The 27,869-nt window shown below is 36.5% G+C and overlaps 2 protein-coding genes and 1 long non-coding RNA gene across 6 annotated transcripts in view; 2 read left to right on the forward strand and 1 right to left on the reverse strand.

The window, feature by feature from the left end:
• Positions 525–7,756, forward strand: LOC107618189 (bifunctional L-3-cyanoalanine synthase/cysteine synthase D1). Of its 4 annotated transcripts, none has more exons than XR_002353231.1 (12): positions 525–758; positions 1,033–1,091; positions 1,212–1,321; positions 1,432–1,489; positions 1,636–1,899; positions 1,978–2,115; positions 2,263–2,314; positions 2,410–2,599; positions 2,970–3,049; positions 3,700–3,759; positions 3,859–3,939; positions 7,488–7,751. XR_002353231.1 is itself a non-coding variant. In XM_021110324.1 (12 exons), exons 3-12 carry the CDS (start codon positions 1,044–1,046, stop codon positions 7,575–7,577), a joined length of 981 nt encoding a protein of 326 aa, XP_020965983.1. In that variant the 5' UTR covers positions 548–623; positions 710–758; positions 1,033–1,043; the 3' UTR covers positions 7,578–7,756. The 4 variants fall into 4 exon arrangements, 3 of the variants coding, with proteins under 3 accessions (XP_016175664.1, XP_020965984.1, XP_020965983.1); XM_021110324.1 differs by lacking the exon at positions 2,410–2,599 and having other exon boundaries at positions 548–623; positions 710–758; positions 7,488–7,756; XM_016320178.2 differs by lacking the exons at positions 2,970–3,049; positions 3,700–3,759; positions 3,859–3,939; positions 7,488–7,751 and having other exon boundaries at positions 2,410–2,824.
• On the forward strand, positions 5,196–5,470 carry LOC110266201. The gene is made up of 2 exons (XR_002353232.1): positions 5,196–5,324; positions 5,424–5,470. It is a non-coding gene; the product is annotated as an uncharacterized LOC110266201 (long non-coding RNA).
• Positions 18,187–27,869, reverse strand: part of LOC107615456 (swi5-dependent recombination DNA repair protein 1 homolog) — an 11,202-nt gene continuing 1,519 nt past the window's right edge. Inside the window, exon 4 of the mRNA XM_016317518.1 lies at positions 18,187–18,543. Within this exon, the coding sequence (XP_016173004.1) occupies positions 18,187–18,543 (357 nt within the window). The remainder of the gene's footprint in view (positions 18,544–27,869) is intronic.

A 27,869-nucleotide genomic window follows, 5' to 3' on the forward strand; every position in this document is an offset into this window, starting at 1 on the left:
ACACTATGTGCACGCTCTACGGTGCTCCATAGCACTACTTGGCTCCCAATTGCCACTCTACCATCATGCTTCCTAATATTATGTATGACAAAAACTAATTATAAAATAAATCTTGAATTAAATAATTTTATAAATCTAATTTAATTTTAATTTTGTATTTTCTATTTTTTCGAATTAATTATATTTTTAATTATGTACTATTATTAATAGAATTATTTTTAAAATTTGAGATTTGATTATTTTTAAATATTAATGAAGATATATATTTTAAATTTTAAATTTTAAATTATTTTATATTTTTTATTTAAATAACACTAAATCAATTGATTTAACTAATAATTTATTAATTGAGTTAATAAATCAATAAACCAATAGAGAACATTTTCAATCATCAATTGAATCCTGACAATTATGCATAACACTACCGTAACACACGTACAATCTTCGTCTCAAGAAAAAAGAGCCGTAGTTTCACTCACATCAAAAGGCAGACATATATATATTTATTATTTTATATGAAAAACGCCGAAAATATAATTCATTAATTATTGGATAACATTAAAGCGTGACTCTTGAACGATAACGTGCAGACAAATCCATAAAACAAAAATATCTTAAAACATGTAATCTTCTGAAGTTAAATCGTTGACATGGTTATGCTTTTGTTTTGTGTCTCTTCTGATTCGGAGTCTTTCTCCTGGCTTAACAGGTTCGCTTGCCTGTAGTCACTGAAGACATAGCAACTGAAGTTCAACTAGGTAATCACCAATTACACCTTTGCAATCTCCATGTTTTACACCTTTACACTTTTGCAATAACTGTAATTTCCTCTGATGGTGCTTCATGGTTGCTGCAATACTTAGCTTACTTCCCGTTTTTTAGTCCAAGAGGAGGAGTCAACCGTCAATTTTCTTTATTTATTTACCTTTTTGGGTGTGGGTGTGTGTGTGTGTGAAAAATCTTGACTGAGTTGTTCATATTCTTGGCCAACATTCTTTTCTTCTTATCATTTTTCACTTGATCTGCTTGTAGGTTTTCTTTTAATGGAAGACATTGAGCCAAATCTTGCAATTAAGAAGGATTTTACTGAAGTAATGCTTTGCCATAACAACTATAACTTCTGCAGTTTTTATATTTGCCAAGCCTGCAGAATTTTGATCTTTATGTTCAAGAGAATAATTAAAATTTTTCTCCTTTTCTTCTATCTACAGTTAATTGGGGCAACCCCAATGGTGTACCTGAACCACATTGTGGACGGTTGCACAGCTCGAATTGCTGCTAAGCTAGAGTCAATGCAACCCTGTTCTAGTGTCAAAGATAGGCATGAAAATGAAATCTCTCAATTTCAATAATTAAAGGCAAAGCTGTTTAGTATAGGGTTTAAGGATATTTGAGAACTTGCAATGATGATATTCTCCTTTACTCCTTCAGGATAGCGTTGAGCATGATTGAAGATGCTGAGGCAAAAGGCCTAATTACACCCGGAAAAGTTAGTAATTTCTTTCATACATATGCAGAGATTCTTCAGTGTTCATGTTCCTCTCAGGAATTAAATTAAATGTACTGTACTACATATTGATATTGTTTGGTGTATAACCTAAGAAAGTTTAATCTGGTTGAATGATGGTTGGAAAGACCGTTCTTGTGGAGGCGACTAGTGGCAATACCGGTATAGGACTCGCGTCGATAGCAGCATTGAAGGGTTACAAGCTTCAAGTGACTATGCCATCTTATGTGAGTCTTGAGAGAAAAATTGTATTGTTAGCCTTTGGAGCTGAGGTGTATCTGACAGATCCTGCTAAAGGAGTCGCTGGGGTTTTCCAGAAGGCAGAAGAGCTAGTAGCGAAGAATCCTAATAGCCATATGCTCCATCAATTTGAGAATCCTGCAAATCCAAAGGTATTCTCTTCATTCATTTTGCCTAATTTGGTTTCTAGGTTGGGAATTTCGCAGCATATTAATTTTTCAACCTTGTAGATTCATTATGACACCACTGGCCCAGAGATTTGGCGAGACTCGGGAGGCAAAGTTGATGCTTTGGTTGCAGGGATCGGAACTGGGGGTACAATTCAAGGCGCTGGAAAATTCCTCAAGGAGAAAAACCCAGATATCAAGGTGGGCTTCTTATTTGCCACGAATGCTTTCTGCACTGAGTGATTGATCGAATGTTTGAACAAGTTTTCTACTGTTTGATACTTTGATTGAGCTAACTCTATTATTTTTGCTGTTTTGTTTTTTGTTTTCGCTTTTGTTTTGAAATAGGTGTATGGTGTTGAACCAGCTGAAAGTGCAGTTCTAAATGGAGGAACCCCAGGTGATTTTTTACTTTACCTTTCTGTATATTTCTTTTTAGTAATCTATTGCTCTTTCATTGAGTAACTTCATGGCTCTATGATGATGTTCATGAAGGATTTAGAAGTCAAGGAATACAATACTTTACTTTCATCAATGTATCAATTACTATATATCAAAGTACATTTGTTTATCTACCGAAGAAGAGAATCGGAGCAATAGAAGATAATGAAGCCCTGCTGCAGGAACAGGAAGACTGTCAACAAATCAGATATCTGGTCTAACTGATTCAGATTAATTGATGCAGGTCAATTTCATTGTCTTCAGACCTGAGAGTGTGACTGGATTAATAGTAGGTGGTTGCCATGAAAACCAATGTGAAGTCTCAAGCATGGAAGTCACATTGTTTAATTTACTAGTCTCTCGACATTGAAAAACACTAAAACAAAGATATACAAATTAGTCCTCCTATGCATTTATTTCGTATGGAAGAACTAAGCTGTAGCCCCTTTACGAATGGTGCAAGAGCTGAGAGGAATGTCATTGTCAAATCCTAAGCAATGACTTTGTCCTTCATGTGTTTTGTCAGGCATCAGGGGTTTACTCTATTTTTATATTTATTATTATGACATGAAGCTGTTTACTAATTGTTCTCTCTATTTGTGCAAATGTCAAAGGTAAGCATCTTATCCAAGGGATTGGTGCTGGTATCATTCCCCATGTGCTTGATGTTAATCTCCTAGATGAAGTTATTCAGGTAACTACTAATACATTTGGAGATTGTTTTTCTATTTTGATTTAAAACTTGACCATTCCCTTTCTTTGGAATGATGAGATTTTGTGCTTTATAGCAATCTCACTCGTTCTGTTTGGGATAATACTGTCATTATTTGTATTTTTCAGTGAATTTACTAAAAATAATTTAATTAGATTATGTGCAGAGATCTTTCTCACTTAGCATTGGATGGTACAATAGTACAATATCTAGGTATCAAAACGAATTCAGAAGATTGCACAATCAAACTTTTATATAATTGACAGGTCAAACAAACATAGGCCCCCACTAAGTCATAATTTGTCTTAGTGGGGGCCTATGTTCGTGCTCCCCTGTTCAAATATAAGTTTAAATATTTTCGTTGCATGGTTTATATAGTATATAATTCTTGAAAGGAAAAGTCTAGGAGGCCAGCAACTTTATTAAATTCTGGCCAGTATATAACCAACAAAGAAAAGTGAGCCATTGGATGAAATCTCACACCCATCTCACACTATTAAAACTATCATTGATGGCTATTTGATGGCTACAAATCATAAAGTTGCTGGCCCCTAACATTTCTCTTCTTGAAACATGGTATGTAATATGTTTTTGGTTTCTGTTTTGACCAAACAAGGTTTTATGAGCTGCAGGTTACAAGTCAAGAAGCTATTGAAACAGCTAAGTTGCTCGCCTTGAAAGAAGGTTTGCTGGTATGAAATGAAGTTATTGTTGTTGGCTGTTTATATCCTATTCAATAAATAATAATTGTTTCAACTTTACATACTGGCTGTGTGTGGATACTTCTGCAGATGGGAATTTCATCAGGAGCCGCAGCAGCAGCTGCAATAAAATTGGCGAAGAAACCAGAGAATGCCGGAAAGCTCATTGTTGTAAGTTATGATCCTCAGTTTGTCTAAGACTCTAGCCTGTTTATTTTTTTTGGTGACTTCTCTAGCCTGTGTTTGTTTTAGGGTCTCAAAACACAAAAATATATGTTGGTAACCGCTTCGATAGGTACTCAACGTGAACAACGGGATGGAAATTTAACCCAAAAAAATTGAAAAAAAAAATACTCTACCCTAATTACCCAACCAAAAAACTCTATTTAGTAATTCAAAAACTTAATCATCCAGATACCTAGTAAATTGAACATCCAACATATTTTAATTGTATCTAACTAAACTCGTTCCAATCAAATAACCATCCACATAAAAATTAAAATAACCATCTAAATACCTACTAAAAATGACTATCCGACTAAGAATTAAAATAATCATCCACATACCTACTAAAATAATCCAAGGAGGCAGCGTACCAGATAATAAACGACGAGTTCATGCTAGACGGAAATAAAAGTGATTTAATGTTATCCTGCCGTCAATTAAAATAATATATCAGATTGTATTTTTCAATTATTCTCACTTGAATGTATTCATTCTCAATTAGGTCTCACTTGGATGTATTCGATTTTAATATTGTACCCACTATTTGTATTTAGGTTCAATTATGTCTCTAGAAAAGTGAATTATATAAATGTGCAAGACTCAGTTTCAACTTTTGATGAACTACTTTTTGGAGTGGATCATTAATTCTATCCCAAACATTTGTATTCTAATTTTAAGAAGAGATTTTTAAAACTCGAACTAAAGCTCATGATGTGTAATTGATGGTAGGATAACATTGAATCACTTTTACAAATGTTAGGGATACGAATAAGACTATTTAAACATTAGAGACACAAATAGGACTTACTCCAAACATTTGGGACAAAAATTGATTCTTTGCGGTTATATATTGTGTAGGTACCAAAAGTATTAAAATAATATGATAATAATAATTTAAAGAGAAAAATTATTCTTTTGTACATTTATTTAAAAAAAATTGCTGTGTTTAAAGGGCCTATGTTCGTGCTCCCCTGTTCAAATATAAGTTTAAATATTTTCGTTGCATGGTTTATATAGTATATAATTCTTGAAAGGAAAAGTCTAGGAGGCCAGCAACTTTATTAAATTCTGGCCAGTATATAACCAACAAAGAAAAGTGAGCCATTGGATGAAATCTCACACCCATCTCACACTATTAAAACTATCATTGATGGCTATTTGATGGCTACAAATCATAAAGTTGCTGGCCCCTAACATTTCTCTTCTTGAAACATGGTATGTAATATGTTTTTGGTTTCTGTTTTGACCAAACAAGGTTTTATGAGCTGCAGGTTACAAGTCAAGAAGCTATTGAAACAGCTAAGTTGCTCGCCTTGAAAGAAGGTTTGCTGGTATGAAATGAAGTTATTGTTGTTGGCTGTTTATATCCTATTCAATAAATAATAATTGTTTCAACTTTACATACTGGCTGTGTGTGGATACTTCTGCAGATGGGAATTTCATCAGGAGCCGCAGCAGCAGCTGCAATAAAATTGGCGAAGAAACCAGAGAATGCCGGAAAGCTCATTGTTGTAAGTTATGATCCTCAGTTTGTCTAAGACTCTAGCCTGTTTATTTTTTTTGGTGACTTCTCTAGCCTGTGTTTGTTTTAGGGTCTCAAAACACAAAAATATATGTTGGTAACCGCTTCGATAGGTACTCAACGTGAACAACGGGATGGAAATTTAACCCAAAAAAATTGAAAAAAAAAATACTCTACCCTAATTACCCAACCAAAAAACTCTATTTAGTAATTCAAAAACTTAATCATCCAGATACCTAGTAAATTGAACATCCAACATATTTTAATTGTATCTAACTAAACTCGTTCCAATCAAATAACCATCCACATAAAAATTAAAATAACCATCTAAATACCTACTAAAAATGACTATCCGACTAAGAATTAAAATAATCATCCACATACCTACTAAAATAATCCAAGGAGGCAGCGTACCAGATAATAAACGACGAGTTCATGCTAGACGGAAATAAAAGTGATTTAATGTTATCCTGCCGTCAATTAAAATAATATATCAGATTGTATTTTTCAATTATTCTCACTTGAATGTATTCATTCTCAATTAGGTCTCACTTGGATGTATTCGATTTTAATATTGTACCCACTATTTGTATTTAGGTTCAATTATGTCTCTAGAAAAGTGAATTATATAAATGTGCAAGACTCAGTTTCAACTTTTGATGAACTACTTTTTGGAGTGGATCATTAATTCTATCCCAAACATTTGTATTCTAATTTTAAGAAGAGATTTTTAAAACTCGAACTAAAGCTCATGATGTGTAATTGATGGTAGGATAACATTGAATCACTTTTACAAATGTTAGGGATACGAATAAGACTATTTAAACATTAGAGACACAAATAGGACTTACTCCAAACATTTGGGACAATTCTTTGCTCTTTGCGGTTATATATTGTGTAGGTACCAAAAGTATTAAAATAATATGATAATAATAATTTAAAGAGAAAAATTATTCTATTTATTTAAATAATAAATTTTTTTATTAAAGGTACTTAAATTTCTTAAATTTAGACATCAAAACTTCTGAGATTGTCATTATATATTGTTATAGATGTTGTTATAGATAATGAAAAACTAATTATAAAGAAAATTGTATAGGAAAATTTTTTTCAATAATAAATTTTTTTATTAAAGGTAATATTAGAACTTAAATTTAGACATCAAAACTTCTGAGATTGTCATTATATATTGTTATAGATGTTGTTATAGATAATGAAAAACTAATTTTATCCATAATAAAGAAAAAGTTGTTAATGTTAATGAGTTATAGTTCAAATGACATCATCTTCCCATATTCATCTAAAAGGTCGCGGGTTCGAGCCTCCTTATCTTTGGTAAAAAGAAATAAACATGTGTCATCATGTTCATGTCTAATAGGCATAGACATCAGCTAAACTCACAGTAAGAGGTTGTTTATTGACTTTATTCTTAGGTAAATTTTTTTTTTTTTGGTAAATTTTAAAAATATCACTAATGTTTAATTTGATTCGATTTTCTCTCTTATAAATTCCAATTCTATTCTTATTATATTGCTTTTTCAACAATCAACAAATTGCCAAATTCTTTTTTCAATTTTTGTCCCTCTGTTGTCATCATCAATGTCAATATCATATTACCACTCATCACATTCTTCTCCCTCCATCATCATCAACACACCACATCTGATCCATCAACAACCCATCCCATCCAGTCATTGTTATTGCCACCACCACCCTCAACCTCAGTCCCACAACCCCACTCCACCCAACAGCCACCTCCACCACCCTAACCTCAACCTCACAACCACTGATGGAGGGACAATCATGTATGAAAATTATAACTAAATTTAAATATTAGGGACAACATTAAATTAAATTAAATATTAGAAGTATTTTTAAAACTTTTTAAGTTATGATCTTGGGGCAGAAGTGGTTATAACTTATAACTCCTTTAATGTCATTGCTCAGAAATTTTATTACCATTGTTTTGCAGGTGATATTCCCCAGTTTTGGAGAGCGTTATTTGTCTTCACCATTGTTTGAATCCATCAGGCACGAAGCTGAACAATTGACATTTGACTAAGGTCCCAATTCGATAATAGTTTGCATAAATTTCTTAGCTCCATTGTTATAATCCATAGTGCAATCTATATACTATATAGTAAGTTAGATGATGTGCAGACCGATGATACTTCGGGAGCTGTCTACGAAATAATGGGAATTTTTATTAAATTAAATAAAATAAAATTCTTACAAACCTAGCTTAAAATTATAAAAAAATGGTGATGTTACATGACTAAGTTATTTTACTAATTAAGTTTAATTAAGTTTGACCAATAACATAAAAACTAGCGGGTTAATTATGGTAAGCTGACAAAAAATTTCTAAAATATGTTATTGATCAAGCAAACTATTGATAATTTGAAAATGTGACAAAAAGAACTAATAAATATTATATATTTTGTAAGTGATAAAAAATTTGTCGTATTTAACAAATAGTTTATTCATTTGATTCGAATTCTTGTGATAATATTTGAATAAATATTTAGAATATGTAACAAAAAATTAAGAGAAAAAATTAATCTCTTTTTTTTATTTTTCAAAAAAATCTGGTCATTTACACTAAAAATATTTTAAAAATTCACTTTATGTAAAATTATCAAATTTTAAGAATGAAAAGATCTTTTTTTTTTATCAATGATTGTAAATTTGTATCCATATCTAATCTGTAAAGTTTTTTTTTAGAGTATATATTTAATATTTAGTTTTTTTTTATCGCATTTTTAAATCTTTCAGGGGTTTATTTGTCGTAAGTGTGTTTTGGGGTTCTTGTCATTCAGCAATGTAAACTTTTGGATATCATTTTGGTAGTTTACTAAAAAACTAGCTAAAAAGGAGACACGTAATGAGAAAAAAAGCTTGGTTGAATTTGGTTACTAAAATAACTTGTTGATCTAGTATTTTACTATTTTAGCTATCAAATTACCACCAATATAAAATATATGTTAAAATATAAAATACACATTAAAAATGAGTTAAACAGTATATGTATTTATGCACAAATATATAGTAATTGATTTGGTAGTTAATTTTTTGTGTGTACATGGTATTTTTGAAAATAAAATCTATTTAACTATTAAAGAGAATTTGACTCTCGAGAATATTATTATCATGGTTCTGAAAATCGGACTGGATTGGCCATTCGAGCCAGTTCAATCGAGAACCGGTGAAAATACTAGTTTGGTCATAGGAAAAAAACCGTCATGGAAAAGTCGTTTTGAAATACCCACCATTTTAGTATTTTTAAAAAATCATAAAAAAAAAAAGGGTTTAGAAATGCAGAAACAGTCTCTGTCTTTCCCCTTTCACTCACATAGAGGCACAGTTACAAGGTTGTCTCAAAGCTCTTTCCCATTCTTCCTTGAAAACCCTAGCTTCCATGGTGCTACCGTTGGTCTCACCGTTGCCGCCTGGGTTCGTCATGGTCATTTGCCAATCCTCCCGGTTTATTGTGCTCGAAGGCCCTTCTGTTCACCCAACACCAACATCTCCAGGTCCTTCTTCGCTTTTGTCTGTTGCCAGTGTTCGTTGCCAGCTTGTCATCGTCTGTTGCTAGCTTTTCTTTGTCTGTCGCTCTCCATAAAATCTCTGGTCACTATCCTTGCCGAAGGTAATGCCTCGGATGCTCAGTCAGTTTTTAGTGCTTGTTCTTGGTTGATTGACTTTGCTTACTGCTTGATGATAAAGTTTAACTCTATTACTGGCTTACTGATTGATGATATATTGGTACTGATAAATTATTAATATCTCTTATGATTTTTCTTTTAGTTATAGATGTTAGTATTAATCAAGAAGCACTTGCTGATAATAATGCATTTGTGGATAATAATCTGGATGCTAATTCTCCCAATTCTAATTATGCTGCTAATCCTCTTGATTCCAATGATAGTCAATCACAAACTTCTTCTAATATACGGGAAAAAAGAGATTCAGCTTAAAAATATGTTGCGTTACAAGTAGGGTGAATAGAAAGTCACATTACCAATGCTTGTTTTGTCTACAAACTTTTGGAGGAAACGGACTCAGAATGAAAAAACCATTTAGCAAAGATAACTAGAGACATTAAAAAATGTACTAAAGTTTCTTATGATATGAAAAAACATATGGATGGCTTATTGAAAGAAACTCAAATAGATGTTTTACCAGAACATCTCTTTGAAGATATTATCAATTCAAGACTACATATCAGCCTTACACAGATATTATCAATTTAAGATGGGACAAGCATTTGAAGAAAGATCTACATGCTACAGCTTATTTCTTGAATTCTGCTTTGTTTTTTATGAAAATTACAAAGAAGCGCCTGATGTCATGCGAGGTTTATCTGATATTGTTACATTGCATTGCAAGTGTAACAATTTCAATTCAGTTAAGGCAATGAAAGAAATATACTTATATAGAAATCGAAAGGAAAGCTTTGATGGATATCGAATCGATCACCGGACCGTTCTAGTTACTGATTTATTGTCAAAAGGGACTGCTAGCACCTAAAAATTACTCAACTAAGTGTTCAAATCCTCATATCAAGTCTTCTACTACTAGTATACCCAAAACACAAAAATACAATAATCAAAATTTTCTATTCTAAAACTAATAAATCTCCAAAAAAAAACACTAGACCCATTTGATTACTCACTAATTTCTATAAAAACCAAGTCATATCAACCCTTAAATTCATATAAAGTTCACAATTTTAGAAACAAGTTCACATTATGATGCCTATTGGAAGAGGTGACAGCAAACTCATTCCAACCAACTTCATTTCCTTCCCACTTTAGAATCCAGCCATCTGCAACGTCGGTGTATGGCCTTCTATCGTGACGATCGAACGCGAAACTCTCAGGACTAAGGGATCCGGTGACGTGGAGGAGGCACATGGCATGGAGTAGTAAAGGGCTAAAGTGAGGCTAAATTGAGGCTAAACACCATAATAATGAGCTCAACATGGAAATTTAGCCCTTATGTTAGGATTTTATGTCCATTACAAGAGGCTAAATTAAGGCTATGACAACATTTGTCATTTCAGATAACTATTGTCAGACTATCTATTAGCCAACGTGTCACTTAACATTTTAGCTAAGCATGCTGTTAACAGAGATAGGCGAAGGAGCTATCGTGAGTAAACTTTTAAATTTGAGAGTATAATTTGAATAAATTAAAAATTGAAGGGCCAATTTGAGGCTGACCTCAAATTTCAGGGGGTCATTTTGAGTATTAACTCTAATGAGTTCTGATAAACACCATTTTATCATTCTAAATTGTGTAAAAAAGTATGAAGTTTATCAACTAATCTATACAATTTTGGTCTAATTGAGTTTTCTAAACCATACTTATGATGAAGTTGTGTGTAAAAAAATATGCTTTTCGTACTTCTAATTATTAATTTTTAATCTCTTTTTATGCCATTTAATGCCATGATGAGAATTTAGCAGATCCCATAGGGCGGATACCTCAGTCCCCACCCTTGTCTCCATTTATTTGTGGAAACGGGTCCCCGTCACCGTGGGGACTTAGTGGGTCTCTGTTTTCCTCCCCGTCGCAAGTAATCCCCACGGGTTCAAATTTTTTTTTTGCCATCCCTAACTATAGGTCAATCGTCATCGGGAAAGTCACTATCGGTATCGTATTCACGGTCCAACAAGATTGCTTCCCTTTTCTTGTTGTACTCTACTTTAGGCATAACATCTCTCAAGGCATTGAGGTCCCCTATGACCTTGAAATGGTTAAGCCTGATCATCATCTGATTATTCTCGTGCTTTATGACATTCACTGCCTTCTCCAGGCCTTCAAATGTTGAACGATCCAGTCTAAGAGAATACCTAACCGGCCTCCTACACGAGTAGGCAATCAGAGTTTCCACAAGCTTTAGTCCTTCCTTCTCCCTATACGCCTATTCCTTCCTCAAGGTCCTCAAATTTCTTATGGAAAACCTAGCACTGGGATGCATGTTGTAAGCAAACATGCTAGACCTTTCTAATGCCTAATACCTCTCCATCAAGTCATACATTTTTTTAGGTGTGTAGTTGATCTCAAGAGGAAGCACTGGATCATAAAACCTATCAGGCCAGGGAATACTCATCCTTCTTACTTATGAAGAATTTGTATTTACAACTGATGGTATTTATAGGAATAGGTGAAAGAGACTTCTTCGATAGAGAGACCTTCCCTCAAATATTGGCCTAATAGGCTCACAAGGATCACCAGAGGGCTTTACTTGCGGTTTGAGTTCCACATTCAGCAGTCGAACTCGTCAAGTTGTCACTCATCAGATGCTGCTAAAAATGTGATAGAAAAATTTAGTCTATGGATTCGACTACATGGTACACCCTTCAACCTAGTTAAGACAGGTAAGGGGTGATATTTAGGAAAGGGATACAATGAGAAATTTCTCACAACCCACGGTTCATGATTTCGACCTTACACAATAGGTATATGAGATTTTAAAATATTATAAGAATTCGGTCATAATGTAACATGGATCTTATTAGAGCTACACGTACATCGAAAGGAAATGCAACTGTTGAGGGAATAAAATTTCATACTATAATTGCTAAAAGAAACACACTATTTCAACACGTGATGACCAATGAAAAGAGATTTTGAATTGTTGGTTTCTGACTAAAAGATGGTGAAAATCTACACATCTCACTGCAAAGAATCCTACAGCATAGAACTTGCTATAGATGGATGGAACATGTCGTAACAAGTGGGCACATGTTCCAAAAGAAAGAAGGAAGATATCATGAAGATTTTCACCTTCACATGCCCCTGCCTTATGCGAAGGAACATCTACTTATGTGTAGAGGTATCTCCAAGGTCAATCTTGATGAATATTTTAACCAATATTTGACACCCGATTTGACGGAGGTGCAACTTCCAATGAAGTTTTAAGTGTTGTCCTTCCAATGACAAGACAATAGCTGATATAGGATTTTCTGATGCAACTCTACTAGTCAATCCCGAGAATATTCCAGAGCTTATTTTCACACATGTTCGAGATTTTATTCTCCCACCATGATTTTACTCATCTTGGGAATTACAAGAAATAGTCCAGCTAGACATGTTACGGAAAAACAAAGAAATAATGGTGAAAAAGAACAGAGGAAGCAAAATAGATCTATATCGGCTAATATAAACATGCCTCATTATCAAAGTGGTTTTCAACTCCAACAACTGAATCACTTTCATGGCGATACAATAAGTAGTATCCCATGTATCCCTAAGCCTTACCACGATCGAAAATTCTTTCGGGACGGCTATATCAACATGCTGGACTGGGTGTACTAGCAGTATGAGACCATCGTGCCTGAGGAGCTTGAGAAAGAGGCTATAAGGCGTGAATATGAGTTCCGTGTGAAAGAGTAAGATGATTTCAAAAGAGACCTAGAGAGGCTCGGTGGGGCTATGCCAAACTTGAAGGTTCTAATGACAATGATTATGAAATCTCCTTCCTAAGAATCCGTAAGGAGAACAAAAAAAATAGCTATTGTATAGGTAGATTAGCCATCAGGGAAGCTTGCATGAAGTGGGCAAAGGCAAAATAAGTAGAAGTAACAGAAAATGATGAAGACAACTTTTTTGGTAATGAAGACTACCTTTCAAACCCTGAGGACAATAACAGCGATGACGAGTAGAATGTGTATGACCGTGATCCAAACAAATCTACCTCCGCTAGCTATGACTATGCACCACATTCTACTATCTTCCAACCATGAATATATATTATCCTTGGTTTTACTATTGATGCTTAGTTTATGCTAGTTTTTTCTGATGCTTAAATTATTTATATGTGATACTCCTTGATGCTTTGTTTATGTGCCTCTGATGCTTAGTTTATGTGTATGTGTGACGCAATAGTGTACATGTACCTGATGATTTGTTTATGTATCTCTACGATGCAAAGTTTATGTGTTTGTCTTTATGCCTATGCTTCCTTCCGTTTAACCCTCACGGGACTACGATGTTGAGATTGGTGTCCGTTTTAACTCTACCACACTCGCTTACTCCTTTTCAACCATGATTAACGGATGCACCGCAGTCATTGCAAGAAATGTTTTGGGGAAGACGGGCACGAAACTCCTTGAGCAAGTTGTCTAGGAGGTTACTGTACTGCTCAGAGCGTACAACCGCTTCTACAACCTTGCTGAAATAGTTCTAAAGGCAGTCATAATGCTTCACGTGCAGTAGTCTATGGTCTACCATGTAACAACTGTTGATGGTTGAATGCCTTCTGAAAATCCACTTGCTCTACCTCGGAAGTAAATACCAATTAAAGATAGCCGAAACTCTCTCCTGTTAAAGCACAACTAGTAAATGACAGCACATAATGTCCTTAAACTCACATAGCAGGCAATCACACTGTATAGACCCCCGTCCCTCTTGAACTTGACTCGGTGCCTCACTTCTCGTCATCGGCCTGCTATCTTCACATCATGGACCACCTCAAAGACTTGGTTATCATCTTTATCTTGCGTCAACGATACAGCACAGTTCATCTTCTCTCGAAATTCACGCTGCACCTTCTAAAAGATGTCATTCATGTATTCGAATTGAAACTGCACTTTAATCTCGCTGTTAAAGGAGCAACATGGCACAACTTTTTTTAGAGAGTCAAAATTCTTGCGGCTTCCCAAGGTTGTCTGCGGGTTCAGATACTTGTCGAACAAAAAATGGACACTCTCGCTTCTCTGAGTGGATGATATTCTAGCCTAAAAGTCACCCTTCAGATACACTGGAACCCAGCATCTACGATCATTCCACATCCCTTGCAACCATTCGTTGTCCTCGAGACAGTAGGCATTCATAAAACCAGTCCAATTGTCTTCAAAATTCTCTATAGTCAAACTTTGGTGAATGACTTCACTCATTGTAACCTGAATATGTTCGTACCAGCCGTATCCTTTCAATTTCTCACGAACCTTCTTCATTATGTCCCACAAGCACCATATATGCGTAGTATGTGGCAGGGCCTTCCTAATAGCAGCTTTCATAGAGGAATGTTGGTTAGTTACAATAGTTGCTGGTGGCCGTTCGGACATACAGTTCCCCCAAGAATTAAACAACCACACAAAGAAAGCCTCATCTTCGGAGTTAAGTAACCCACATCCAAGAAGTACAAATTACCTATGATGGTTAACTCTGACAAAGGCAGCAAATGGCATGTCGTACTTGTTTGGTAGGTATATCATATCAAAGCTAACAATATCCTCGAAGCACTCGTACACGGCAATGCTCTGAGGATTAGCAAAATATATCCGAATAATTCGACCTTCTCATTGTAATCAGCTTCATAGTAAAAACGATTGTCTCGCTCCTTCATCAGTTTGAAGTAGTCCATCACTGCTTTACCATCGCCTCCTTTCCCAATTGACCTCCTATCCAAATCAATGAAATTCTTCACATCTTTCTCCTGAAAACTAAGGCTATCAGGTCCACAGCATGATTAAGCAGATTCTAAAATGTTTTACATACTCGAATGCCGGCTTGTGAATCAATTTGGCAAGTCCTTTTAACTTGGATAGAAATAACCTTATTTCTCCTCAATAACCTCAAATTAGTGCAGTTCAAATCATGACAGTATTTAAGTTCAACTACCTTAACAATCCAACTACCACCGACATCGAAAGAGGCAATCATCTTGGCTTTACACCCTGTAGGTCCTTTTGGGAAGGTCTTCCTCATTTCATCAACCTTTGATTCGGCTCTGCTCTCCCAGTTGCAGACAAGTATAACATAGTATATAACCCCATCGACATTCTTTTTCGAACACTTATTCCTCTAGTCAAAGGCAACACTTCTCGCGTAGGTGTAGTAAAATTGGATTACTTCATCCATAGATTCAAATTCCAAGCCAACAATGGGAACATCATCACCAATTTCTGATTGACATTCCATGACGGCACCTTAATTGATAGAACACTTCCAAAGTTCTTTGGAAGAAAATCACAAAGGGGTCGAAAAAATTAACATCTAACCATAAATGCTTGTACCAACAACATAAGCATGATCAAACAGAATGCATTAAATCAAATAAATACACTTAAATGCAACCAGAAGAATTTACGTAAAAAACCAACTGACTACTTTGAAAAACAACCATGTTTTGGACCAGGTAATAATTGAAAACTCTGCCTCCAAACTAACTAATGATTAATAACTTACAAAAATATTTTAACGCCACTATATTGGTTCAACTACCCTAAGTCGCATCTACAATCGGTTTCTTAGTAGGGTTTACAAAATACTAAAACTAGAAAAATAACTCTAATCTCTCACGAGCCGTGTGACATCAGTCTAATCTCTCACATGGGCCATGTGACAGTCATTTCCTGTTTGATCTCTGAAGGTTGTGGTAGGCTTAGAGAAGGGGGATTGAATCTATGCCTTTCTTTTTAAGTTGCTGGTATGACCCTTTAAAACAAACTTTGAATTCTGATTCTGTTTGAACTCAGCAGTGGAAATTTATGAGACAATTTGTTATTGTCTCATGAATATCAGAAAACAGAATAGTGCAGAAAAGAGAAAAGCTAACACCAGCATATATCCTGGTTCGGTTGCCTTGTGCTACGCAACCTACATCCAGTCTCCTCCACAACAATGAAGGAATTTCCACTATAGTTAACAGTATTACATACACCAATTCCATAGGATTGACACAATCCTTTCACACTCAAGTTCTAACCTAACTTGACATTGGCTATGCTAATACCTAACTATTCACTCTTAGTGCTGACTCAACTAAGAAAGGGATACCTCACGGGTACAAGATACAAGACACAGATATTCCTAAAGAAATATGAAAATAACTCTAGGCTTTTCTCTCAAGTGTATCTCTCGGCCTTTTTCCACTCATGGCTTTTACTTGAGCTTTCTCACAATGCCTTTTCTCACAAGAAATTACAGAAAGATAAATATAAAATAGTACATTACAATCTGTAAAACATGAAGGAGATTGACTTCATCAGCAGCCTCTTTACTATGTACAAAACCAGATTCGCAAACCTCAGATACAGTTCTTCAGTATTGGCCGAATGCTTCTTTGAAAGAAAGCATTATCCAAGTATAGGAACTTCTTTGCAGAACACTATTCTCAAATTCTGGTTTTCTCTCCTTGGCTTCTGAATGAACAACAAGACTTCTTTTATCTCCTTGCATGTTGCTGGGTTCTTCTTCCAAGGTCAACACCTTGAGCCTTGAGCTTCACCAACCCACAGATTCACTTTTTCTCATTAAACCTCAGAGTAGAAACTTTGCTTCTGAATTCTTCATCTTGACCGAAAGCCATAAAGCAGCAACCACAAGAGTCTTCCAATGGTCAACTTGATCTGAGCCCTTGAAAACCAACTTGGTCCCCAAGACATGTTTGAGACCGTGGATTTACAGCAGAAAAGAACAGAAATCCTCTTTTCCATATAGCTCAAAACTGAGATACAGGGAGTTGAAGATGAACAAAAGAAAATGTGTTGCATGCAAGAGGAAATGGATTACCTTGAGCTTTCTGATCTTTTCTTGATATGGATGATTAGACCTCACCCTTCTTTGCTTAACCTTCTCTTTCCTTCTTCTTTCATGACTAGCTTAGGGACTAAGCTCTCTTTCTTACTTTTTCTAAGTTCAGTGATTTGACTAAGACCGAGAGGAAAGGAATGTTGCTTTGGAAGCAATGAGAAAGAGTGAAGACTTCAATCTTGTATGAGAAGCTTGGTGTGATCAACTTGAATTGATGGACATGGGCTTGGATCGGTTTTGATTAGCTTGGCACGTTGGTTCCTTTGGCTTTGTTTCTTTTATGCTTTGCTTGTTTATTGACCCACCAGCCTTGCTATATTATTTTCATACCAATTTGGGCTGCTCAACTAAGTTTTGGCCTGCAACATATAATAAATAATTAGTAACATATAATTATTAACACTCAACACTAATTATTTATTTTGCCCAAAAATAATGTTTGTCATCACTAATTAATTTAGTTAATTTCTCAACTCAACAATCTCCCCCTTGATGACAAACATGATTTAAGTAATAATCAAAAGGAAATGAATTTGATTAAGGTTTAGAAACTCCCTTTGATTTTCGTCATTTGCTTTTATATTGCTCCCCTTTTTCTTTTCAAGATTAGCTCCCCCTGGATTTATGCTTTCCTCTTTGTACCTATTTTACATTGTGCTTAAAGAGAACACAATAGAGAGATATATACATTTATCTTGTCTAAGGGATATCAACCAAACAACACCAGATAACCAGCCCAACAACAAGCTAATATCAGCAGCACAAAGATTCAACATGTGAAAGCAATTTTTAATGCAGCAAACAGACAAAAATTCCAAAAGAAATACTAGTAGCTGCAGCAATGCCAAAAAAAAATTCCTAGGACACATTTACCATCCTATTGCTATTACTCCCCCTTTTGTCATCAAGGGCGGACAATAAGCATGATCAACAAAAACAATGTCTTGAATCCTGCAGAAAAGAGTCAGTTCACAGTGCAAAGTGCGAACTAAACTACCAAAGGTACAACAGTATTTAGAGTTATTACAGTCATCCAAAATAAAATAGTTCAAAAGGAGCAAAAGAAAACAGAGTTCATGAGACAAAAAAGGAGATCAGTAGCAGCAGTTTTCATGAGACAAATCCTAGGCATCTGAACCATTCCCCTCCGAGTCAGCTTCATCTTCACCATCAGTGGCAGGATCTTCATCCTTTTGAAGGTTATCAATGAAAGTCATGAACACAGCCACTCTATCCCTTGATTTCTTTAGGAAATTCTCATGCTTGCTGGCCAGCTTCCTTTGTTCCTTGCTCATGGCAATCATATGATTGGATTGGGAGACAAACTCCTGAACAACATCTTTGACCACATTCAGCAGAGTCGACTTCTTCCCAGTAGATATGGATGTACCCTCAGTGGAAAGAGAGGAAGATTCCTCAGGAACAAAGTCATCATCTTCATCATCTAAGACCACCCGTTCAGATCGAGAAGGTCCTTTGGGCTATTTCACTGAACCACACCCTTTTAGGTATGAATGTCTATTTTGATATTCCTCATTGGTCAAGTCAACACCAAAATACTCAAATATGCAAGTTAGAAACATGCCATAAGGAAGTGCTTTGTCCTTTTCACTCCTAACAGAGTCAAACATGTATCTAACCATCAAGTATGCAAATGAAATTTCAGTTTTGGTGGGAAGAGCATATAAAACAAGAGTATCAGTGTAGGAAACTGATAAACCCATATTTTATGATATATTTTGTGCTTAGTTTGAGTGATTTATTCAATCCTTCACCCACTTATTCATATTAATTGCATGGTTTTACTTTTTCTTCCTTATTATATGATGTATGTGAAAAACATGTTTCCTATGCTTTAAAATTAATTATTTTAATTACCTTTATTTCCATTCGATACCGTGATTAGTGTGTTGAGTAGTTTCAGATCTTCTAAGGCAGAAATGACTTAAAGGATGGAAAGAAAACGTACAAAAATGGAAGGAAAGCATAAAACGGAGTTTTTGAAGAAACTGGCAGCCACGCGATCGCATGGACGACGCAGTCGCATGCCAAGCGCGAAGAAGCAGCGACGCGGTCGCATGACTGACGCGACCGCGCGCCTTAAGCAGAACACATATGACGCGGTCACATGACTGACGCGACCGCGTGACAAGGAAAACTCCGAATGACGCGACCGCATGACCCACGCGGACGTGTGACAGAGGCCACGCACAAGAAATTGCAGAAAACGCTCCCAGCGAATTCTGAAGCCCTTTTTGGCCCAAATCCAAGTCCAGAAGGCATAGACCAAAGGTTATGAAGTGGGGGAATACATCCATTCAGAGAGAGACGACTTTAGTTAGTTTTCATGATTTAGATTTAGTTTTGAGAGGGAGATTCTCTCCTCTCTCTTCTCTCTTAGGATTAGGATTTAGGATTTCTCTTAGTTTTAGGAGTGACTCTCGATCCCAGGTTCAATGTTCTTTTACTTTATATTTATCTCTTACTTTCAGATACTTTAATGCTTATATTAGTTATGTTGCCTATTTGGCTTATGCTACATTCATGTTACATATTACTCTTTTGAATTAATGTTATTTGAGGTATTTCAGTTTAATATTGCTTTCTCTTATTTACATTATTGTTATTCACATCTAAAGACATTTTTATTCCAGTAGATTTACTTTCCTCCCTTTTGGTCTTGGTTAAGAAATCAGTAATTCAGGAGTTATCAAACTCAAACATGAATGGTAATTGTTATCTTTGTTAATTGAATTGAACTTCAATAATCCCAATCTTTCCTTAGGAAATAAATAGGATTCGAAGATCAACCAATTAATCCCTTGACCTTCCTTTATCTTAGTAAAGGTTAACAAAGTGGAATTAAGATTCAATTCTCATCATCATTGATAAGGGTAACTAGGATAGGACCTCTAATTTCTCATACCTTACCAAAAGTATTTACAGTCATTTGTTTATTTTACTTGCCATTTAAATTACTTGTTCTTCATTTACTTTATTTGCTAATTAAACTATTCACTCCTCATTCTCAAAACCCCAATTTACAATCTCCATAACCAATAATAAGAACATACTTCCCTGCAGTTCCTTGAGAGACGACCCGAGGTTTGAATACTTCGGTTATCAATTTATTTAGGGGTTTGTTACTTGTGACAACCAAAACGTTTGTACGAAGGGATTTCTGTTGGTTTAGAGACTATATCTACAACGCGACTGTTTTTATAAAATTCTTTACCACCATAAAATCCTAACGTCAAAATGGCGCCGTTGCCGGGGAACTGCAAACGTGTGCCTTATTATTGGTTATTGTAAATATTTTTCTTTTACTTGTTTATTTGTCTTTATTTTTCCCCTCTTTATTTCTTTTTAGCTACTATGAATTCTCACCCCTTTCGCTTTGAGTTTGGTTCTAATGTTATTGAAAGGAATGAAAGTTATAACAGGAACATGCATCAAGGTTAGAGCAATCAAAGATGGATGGAGCCAAGAGGATCTGATCAACCCTTTAGGCAACAACACCCTCCAAGATATCATGGACAAAGACCATTCCACAATGCATACCAAGCAAATAGACATGGTGGACAACCTTGTAATTACCAACAAGCCCCACCATATGCTTATAAACTATCCTCTCAACATAACTTCGAACCACCACACTCTCAAGCTCCTTTTCACCATTCACCACCGTATGATCCTCATTTACCCCAGTTCCAATCCAATCACTCCCACACACCACCACTTCCCCCTGTGCTATATCCAAATCTATCACCCCGAGAATCAGAGGTTCGCCTCAAGGAAACAGTAAATCGACTTCAAACAACCCTTCATCAACTGGAGCAAGCAGTAAGTCAATTATCTTCTAGACATTCGAACATTCAAGGACATCCCACAGCCCCATGTGGACAATCTAATGAAGAGCATAGTATGAAGGAGATACTAGAAACTCCAGTAGACAAGACAGAGCATGGTTTCGTACTGGAACAAGTAGAAGAAGCTATCATTATTGAAGAAGAAGAGTTGGTTGAAGACTTAGGAGACGCTGAACCTTCATGGGAATCCAAAGTTGTGGAGCATTCTGTCAAGGATGTTACAATTGATGCTAAGGAGGATTGTGCGCAATCCCCAGAGCAAGTCTTTCATGAAGAACTAGACAGAATGACCCAAGAAGCAAATTTTCTTGATGATGATAGTCACAAGTCAAGTTCTCCCAGTAATGAACTTGCATCCGCAAGTGAATTCTCTGAGATCGAAGAATCTTCCCCAAGTGAATACGAAGATGATACGGAGGTAGATTTCTCTCACCCTCCAGTTTATGACTTAAGTGATGAGGAAGACATAGATGGCTTTGATCAGGACATGGATATGTTTGAAGAATCTTGCAAAGAAGTGGAGAATTTCACAGAAGAACACAAGGGAGTAGAACTCACAGAACCACTGGAACCACCTATCCTAAGGCCATTACCACCCAATACAAGTTTTAAGTGGGTACAATCCTTAACCTTTAGCTTTATTTTTCTACTTGAATATGGTTTGCTTGAAACAGATGGCCAGCTTAGAGCTCTCTGCGGCTTTAAGAGTAAGCGGGAAATGGCTCGTACTCAGAGCTGGTGCACAAGGTTCAATAAGGATCCACACTTCGACTCGAAGTGCACGGATTGGCACCATGATCAATCGGAAGGATCTCGGAAAACGTTTGGTTATCCTGGTGAGTTTAAAAGCAAAGTTTGGGATCCTGGAATCTATGCTGACAATCATCACCCCGGAAGCCTGACAATCTGTTTGAAGCTGCTCAGAAGCTTTACATGCCTAGTTTGGGATCCCGGAGGCTATTGGCATTCCAAGCATTGATGGAGATTTTTGGATGAATTTAAGCATAAGCCGCCATAACAGGAAGCTCATCCAATGTCCAACTTAAGGACTTTAACTAAAAGTGCTAGGTGGGAGATAACCCACCATGGTATGATCGTCCCTTTTTCAATTTTTATTTAGTTTTATTTGTTTTCAAGTTTTAATTTATTGAACCTGGAGTTTTGCATCTCATTCATATTAATCATTGCATTCTGCATACTGCATAAAAAAAAGGGGGTGTGCGACGCGATTGCATCCCTCATGCAATCGCGTCAAGTTGCGAAAAACACTCCCCACGCGACCGCGTCATTCACGCGGCCGCGTGACCTGGAGATCGGCGTAAAGATCCAACGTCTAGAAAGTTAGGCTGGAATCGTGCGGCCATTGTGCGTTTTGCACAAATGACCCACGCGATCACGTCCCTGATACGATCGCGTCACTTGCACAACACACATCCCACGCGACAGCGTGAGCGACGCGATCGCGTCGCATAGGATTACACAACACCCCAAAAGGAGACAGAGAGTTGCGCTGAAACGACGCTGGATTCGTGCGTTTAGCACAATTTCCAGCGACGCGATCGCATGCCCCAGGCGATCGCGTCATTCACTCTTTTCCCATTCCTTGCGATTGCGTGCCCCACGCGATCGCGTCAATCACCTTTTCGCCCCAACCACGCAACCGTGCGCCCCATGCGATCACGTGGATTCAAATTATAACTACCCCAGTCACGCGAACCCTATCAGCCGCGCCCCCCTCCCCAAACCCCTCTACTTCCTCTCTTCTTCTCCAACCCCAAACCACCACCCAGCCACCATCACCGCCACCACCAGACGCCGCCGCCGTCACCGCCCAGCACCACCCTTGCCACCTCTGTCATCCCCAGCCACCTCTCTGCCCCACTCTCTCTCTTACGCCTACCAGGTTCCGACGAACGCCACCCTTCTATCCTTCGTAGTTAATTCATATTTTTTCTGTTTATTTTCGTCATTAGGCTAGTTAGATATGCATGTTGTAGTAGATTTTAGGTTGTTAGGTAGCCTAGGATGTGGTTAGTGGATTTAGGTCTGTTTAATTGCGCTGTTCGTGTTTCTTATTTTATTCTGCTGTTGCTGTGATGATTGTAATGTTCATATGCTATGCTTCCTTGTTTCCTGCTGCTCTGTACACTGAATTTTCATGTTTATATTCCTTATATGTAATTGCAGCTTTAATTTTGATTCCTATGAACTATTCTGTTGCTGTTTATTTTCCGGGACAATCCAATTTTAGCCGGAATGCTGCCCAAATTTCTGTAAAATGTTTCCATTCATGTCTTGATTTTGGCATTTTCAACTGTGCTTTCCTTAGATCTAACCAAAACATTTCATGAATGCCAGGGCAAGCTTTCTTATTCTCTTTGATTTCCTGGTTCATAATTTGCTTTTTTTGATGTTTGATTCCAATTTTTGCTATTTCTATATCTATTTGAATCATCATCAACCTGTTTTCCATGTTTGGTTATGAGTTACCTGTAGCCTTTAATTGTGAATGCTTGTTACTTAGAAACTTATCATTATGCCACTTACTTTAACCCACTTTTTACTAACTCACTAATGTTAACTTCCTAACTCTTTTTCAATTCTAACCAACCTAACCTTTCAAAACTTCTCTTCTGATTTTCTTTCACTTTCTTTTAACATTCTAACTATGGCAGGATGTTAATTTTTCTATTTAACATGAATTCAATTACATTTTGGATTGTGATTTCTTCTTTTCGAACTTTTAACTCCTATTCAATCCTTAATGCATATTTACTTAGCTCATATTCATTACTCTCCTGCTCCTTTGCCACTATGTGCTTCTTTTGTTAATTGCCTCCTTGTTTTCCTGTTTTTATTATATCCTTGAATTCTGTTTTTCAGGATGTCGGACTCCCACAGAAAAGGGAAAGAAAAGGCAACAACTGGCAAACGGAAAAGAGGAGAAGCCTCTATGTCTATCATAGATCTCATGCATGATGCCTCCTTGTGGGAGAAAAACTTTACCCCGCAGGAGAAGGCCAACCAGCTTATCCCTGCCACTGATCCAGTAAAGTTTGCAAACCGATACTGTGAACTGAGGTATCCGGTGTTTGCAGCCTCCAGGAACCTATACCTGGAGAGAACTTTAAAGATCTCTAAAGAACTCCAGCAATACACCTCTGAGCAAATCAAACAAAGAGGCTGGTTCTTCCTGGAAAGACCCCTGACTGAGGTCAATGCATCTTGGGTTAGGGAATTCTATTGCAATTACTTCAAAACCTCCCTAGATGCAGTGAACCTCAGAGGGAAGCAGATTCTGGTTACTGAAGAGGCAATTGAAGATGTTTTGAAGCTTCTGCCTAAAACTGATCAGCTGGATGGTTATCAGAAAGCTGAGGAAGATATGCACTTCATACGATTTGATTGGGATGCAGTCAAGGCCCGGATAGCCCTCGACCCGACCATTCCTTGGATTATGGGTCAGAACACCACCATGCCAAAGGAAATTAAGCGGATTTACATGAATGATGAGGCTCGGCTATGGCATCAGATACTTAGCAACTTCATTATGCCGAGTACTCACGAGACTGAGATACCAGCCGCTATGATCACCCTCTTTTGGTGTGTGATGGAGGGTAAGGACCTGTACCTGCCACGCTTTATCCGGTACTATATGGCCAGGGTCTATGTCTGAGGCACTCTTCCCTTTCCTTATCTGATTACGCAGCTAGGACGTCGAGCTGACGTGCCTTGGGAGGATGCTGATGAAAAGCCACCTGCTGCAGAATGCAAGAAGATTATCCCGCACAGCAGGAACTTTCTGGCTTTGGGTTACAGACCTCCATTCCTCACTGCTACTGCTAACACAGCCACACCATCTGCCGGCCCCTCTTCTTCCACAGCTATCCCTGCCACCACCCTTGCACCTCCACCTTCCCCAGAGCCCATCTATCATCTAGTGCACCGTCTGTTTCGACGGCTTGACCAGATGGAGCGTCGCAACAAGCGACGCTATGAGCACCTAAAGCTGATGATACGCTCTGGCGACATCCCCTCCGAGCCTGACACACCATCCGAGGCATCTGAGGAGGAGGCGGATGATCACGAGGCAGAGACCCATCCACAGAGCGAGGCAGAGCAGGCAGGCACCCAGCAGACTGCATCACATCAGGAGGCTCCGCCTCAGATTCAGGCTGTAGACCCCGAGATCCCTATCCAGTCTTGGCACTTTAGTTCATATTTTAGCCATTTAGTTTAGTTGCAATTCTAACTTATTAGTTATAGAAATTGTGGATTAATTAGTATGGTTTACCCTTTTTAGCATAAGATAGCTTAGTTTGAATTGAAAAATATAAAAAGGAAGTAAACTAGGAACTTGAACACAATAGAAACAATCCACACACCTTGTATATATAGCATTACATGTTAGTTAGTTAACAACATTTCATCAAGGAGAAACACTAGAACTTTAAAGCCATTCAATATAAGTTTTACATTGAGAATAATGGGAATTTTTAACTAAACCTGCATGACATACATAACTGATAAATGATTTTTGAGCTAGAGAACACACAGCCTGTGAGTTTTGAGCTTAATTGTATGGTTACATTCAAACCATAATATTTTATTCATGTGTATTCCGCCCTTCTTTTTTATTCTAATGTTCTTTACCTTGTTTTAATCTATATGTCCAATTATAGAATAGAAATACATACCAAGAGAGTGATTGAGGCCATTATTTGATTTTAGCTCACTTATCCCAAAATAGCTTATCCTTTTACATCACCCTTGTTAGCCCCCTTGAGCCTTTAAATCCCTTTTTTTCTATAAACCACATTACTAGCCTTAAGCAGAAAAACAAAATAAAAATTCCAAGTTGAATCCTTGGTTACCTTAAGATAGGAAGTATATATGGTTTAAATGTGAAAAAAAAAAACTATTGGGAACATGGATGATAAAAACAAAAGGTAGAAAAAGTTGAAAAGAATAAAATAATTCAAATAAAAATTTTGGGAAGTATGCTCATGTAAAATCAAATTAATTGAATTACCATGTGCATTAAAAAAAATTTTTATTTATTCTTTAGTACTTAAATAAAGGGGACACAAAAGAATTCCCCAAGTGTGAAATAAAGCAATGCACATGGGATAAAAATAATAAACATTAAAACATGAGCATGTAACATCAAAAGTGGGAAAATATGGAAAATAGGTAAAGAAGCTTTGCCTTAGAAAGTATGTATGTTAGGTGAGATCTTAGACTAATTAAGGATTCACTTATTAGCTCACTTAGCCTTATACATATATCCTTACCTTTACCTTGGCCCCATTACAACCTTAACTAAAGACCTCATGATTTTTGGTATGTCTATATTCTATAATTGTTGATTGGTTAGATGAAGAACAAAGTTATAGAAAGTAAGGATAAAAAGAAGAATAGAGTGATTAACCCAATAAACACTGAGTGACTAGAGAGTAAACACAAAATCCAGTGAGGGTTCAATAGCTCATTAACATATGTCTCTGCTTAAATTATTAATTGTCTTGCAAGTTTATAAAATGTTTTTCTCTCCCATCTCAATTGTAAAGGCACTTTATCAATTATATAAGGTTTGACTATATATATATATATATGACTCCTTGAGAATGTGGATTAGTTCAACTACATGCAAGCTTTATATACATGTGAATAAAAAAATTAGAATTGCATGATGCATCTAGGTAGTTGCATTTAGATTAGATTGCATTGCATGGCATTCCACCACTTTAACCTAACATTACTCTTGGACTTAGCATGAGGACATGTTATTGTTTAAGTGTGGGGAGGTTGATAAACCCATATTTTATGATATATTTTGTGCTTAGTTTGAGTGATTTATTCAATCATTCACCCACTTATTCATATTAATTGCATGGTTTTACTTTTCTTTCCTTATTATATGATGTATGTGAAAAGCATGTTTCCTATGCTTTAAAATTAATTATTTTAATTACCTTTATTTCCATTCGATGTCGTGATTAGTGTGTTGAGTAGTTTCAGATCTTCTAAGGCAGGAATGACTTAAAGGATGGAAAGGAAACATACAAAAATGGAAGGAAAGCATAAAACGGAGTTTTTGAAGAAACGGGCAGCCACGCGATCGCATGGACAACGCGGTCGCATGCCAAACGCGAAGAAGCAGCGACACGATCGCATGACTGACACGACCACGCACCTTAAGCAGAACACATATGACACGGTCACATGACTGACGCGACCGCGTGACAAGGAAAACTCCGAATGACGCGACCGCATGACCCACGCGGACGTGTGACAGAGGCTACGCACCAGAAATTGCAGAAAATGCTCCCAGCGAATTCTGAAGCCCTTTTTGGCCCAAATCTAAGTCTAGAAGGCATAGACCAGAGGTTATGAAGTGGGGGAATACATCCATTCAGAGAGAGACGACTTTAGTTAGTTTTAATGATTTAGATTTAGTTTTGAGAGGGAGATTCTCTCCTCTCTTTTCTCTCTTAGGATTAGGATTTAGGATTTCTCTTAGTTTTAGGAGTGACTCTCGATCCCAGGTTCAATGTTCTTTTACTTTATATTTATCTCTTACTTTCAGATACTTTAATGCTTATATTAGTTATGTTGCCTATTTGGCTTATGCTACATTCATGTTACAGATTACTCTTTTGAATTAATGTTATTTGAGGTATTTCAGTTTAATATTGCTTTCTCTTATTTACATTATTGTTATTCACATCTAAAGACATTTTTATTCCAGTAGATTTACTTTCCTCCCTTTTGGTCTTGGTTAAGAAATCAGTAATTCAGGAGTTATCAAACTCAAACATGAATGGTAATTGTTATCTTTGTTAATTGAATTGAACTTCAATAATCCCAATCTTTCCTTAGGAAATAAATAGGATTCGAAGATCAAACCAATTAATCCCTTGACCTTCCTTTATCTT

This window comes from Arachis ipaensis, chromosome B09, assembly GCF_000816755.2.
Source record: "Arachis ipaensis cultivar K30076 chromosome B09, Araip1.1, whole genome shotgun sequence".
Lineage (NCBI taxonomy): Eukaryota > Viridiplantae > Streptophyta > Magnoliopsida > Fabales > Fabaceae > Arachis > Arachis ipaensis.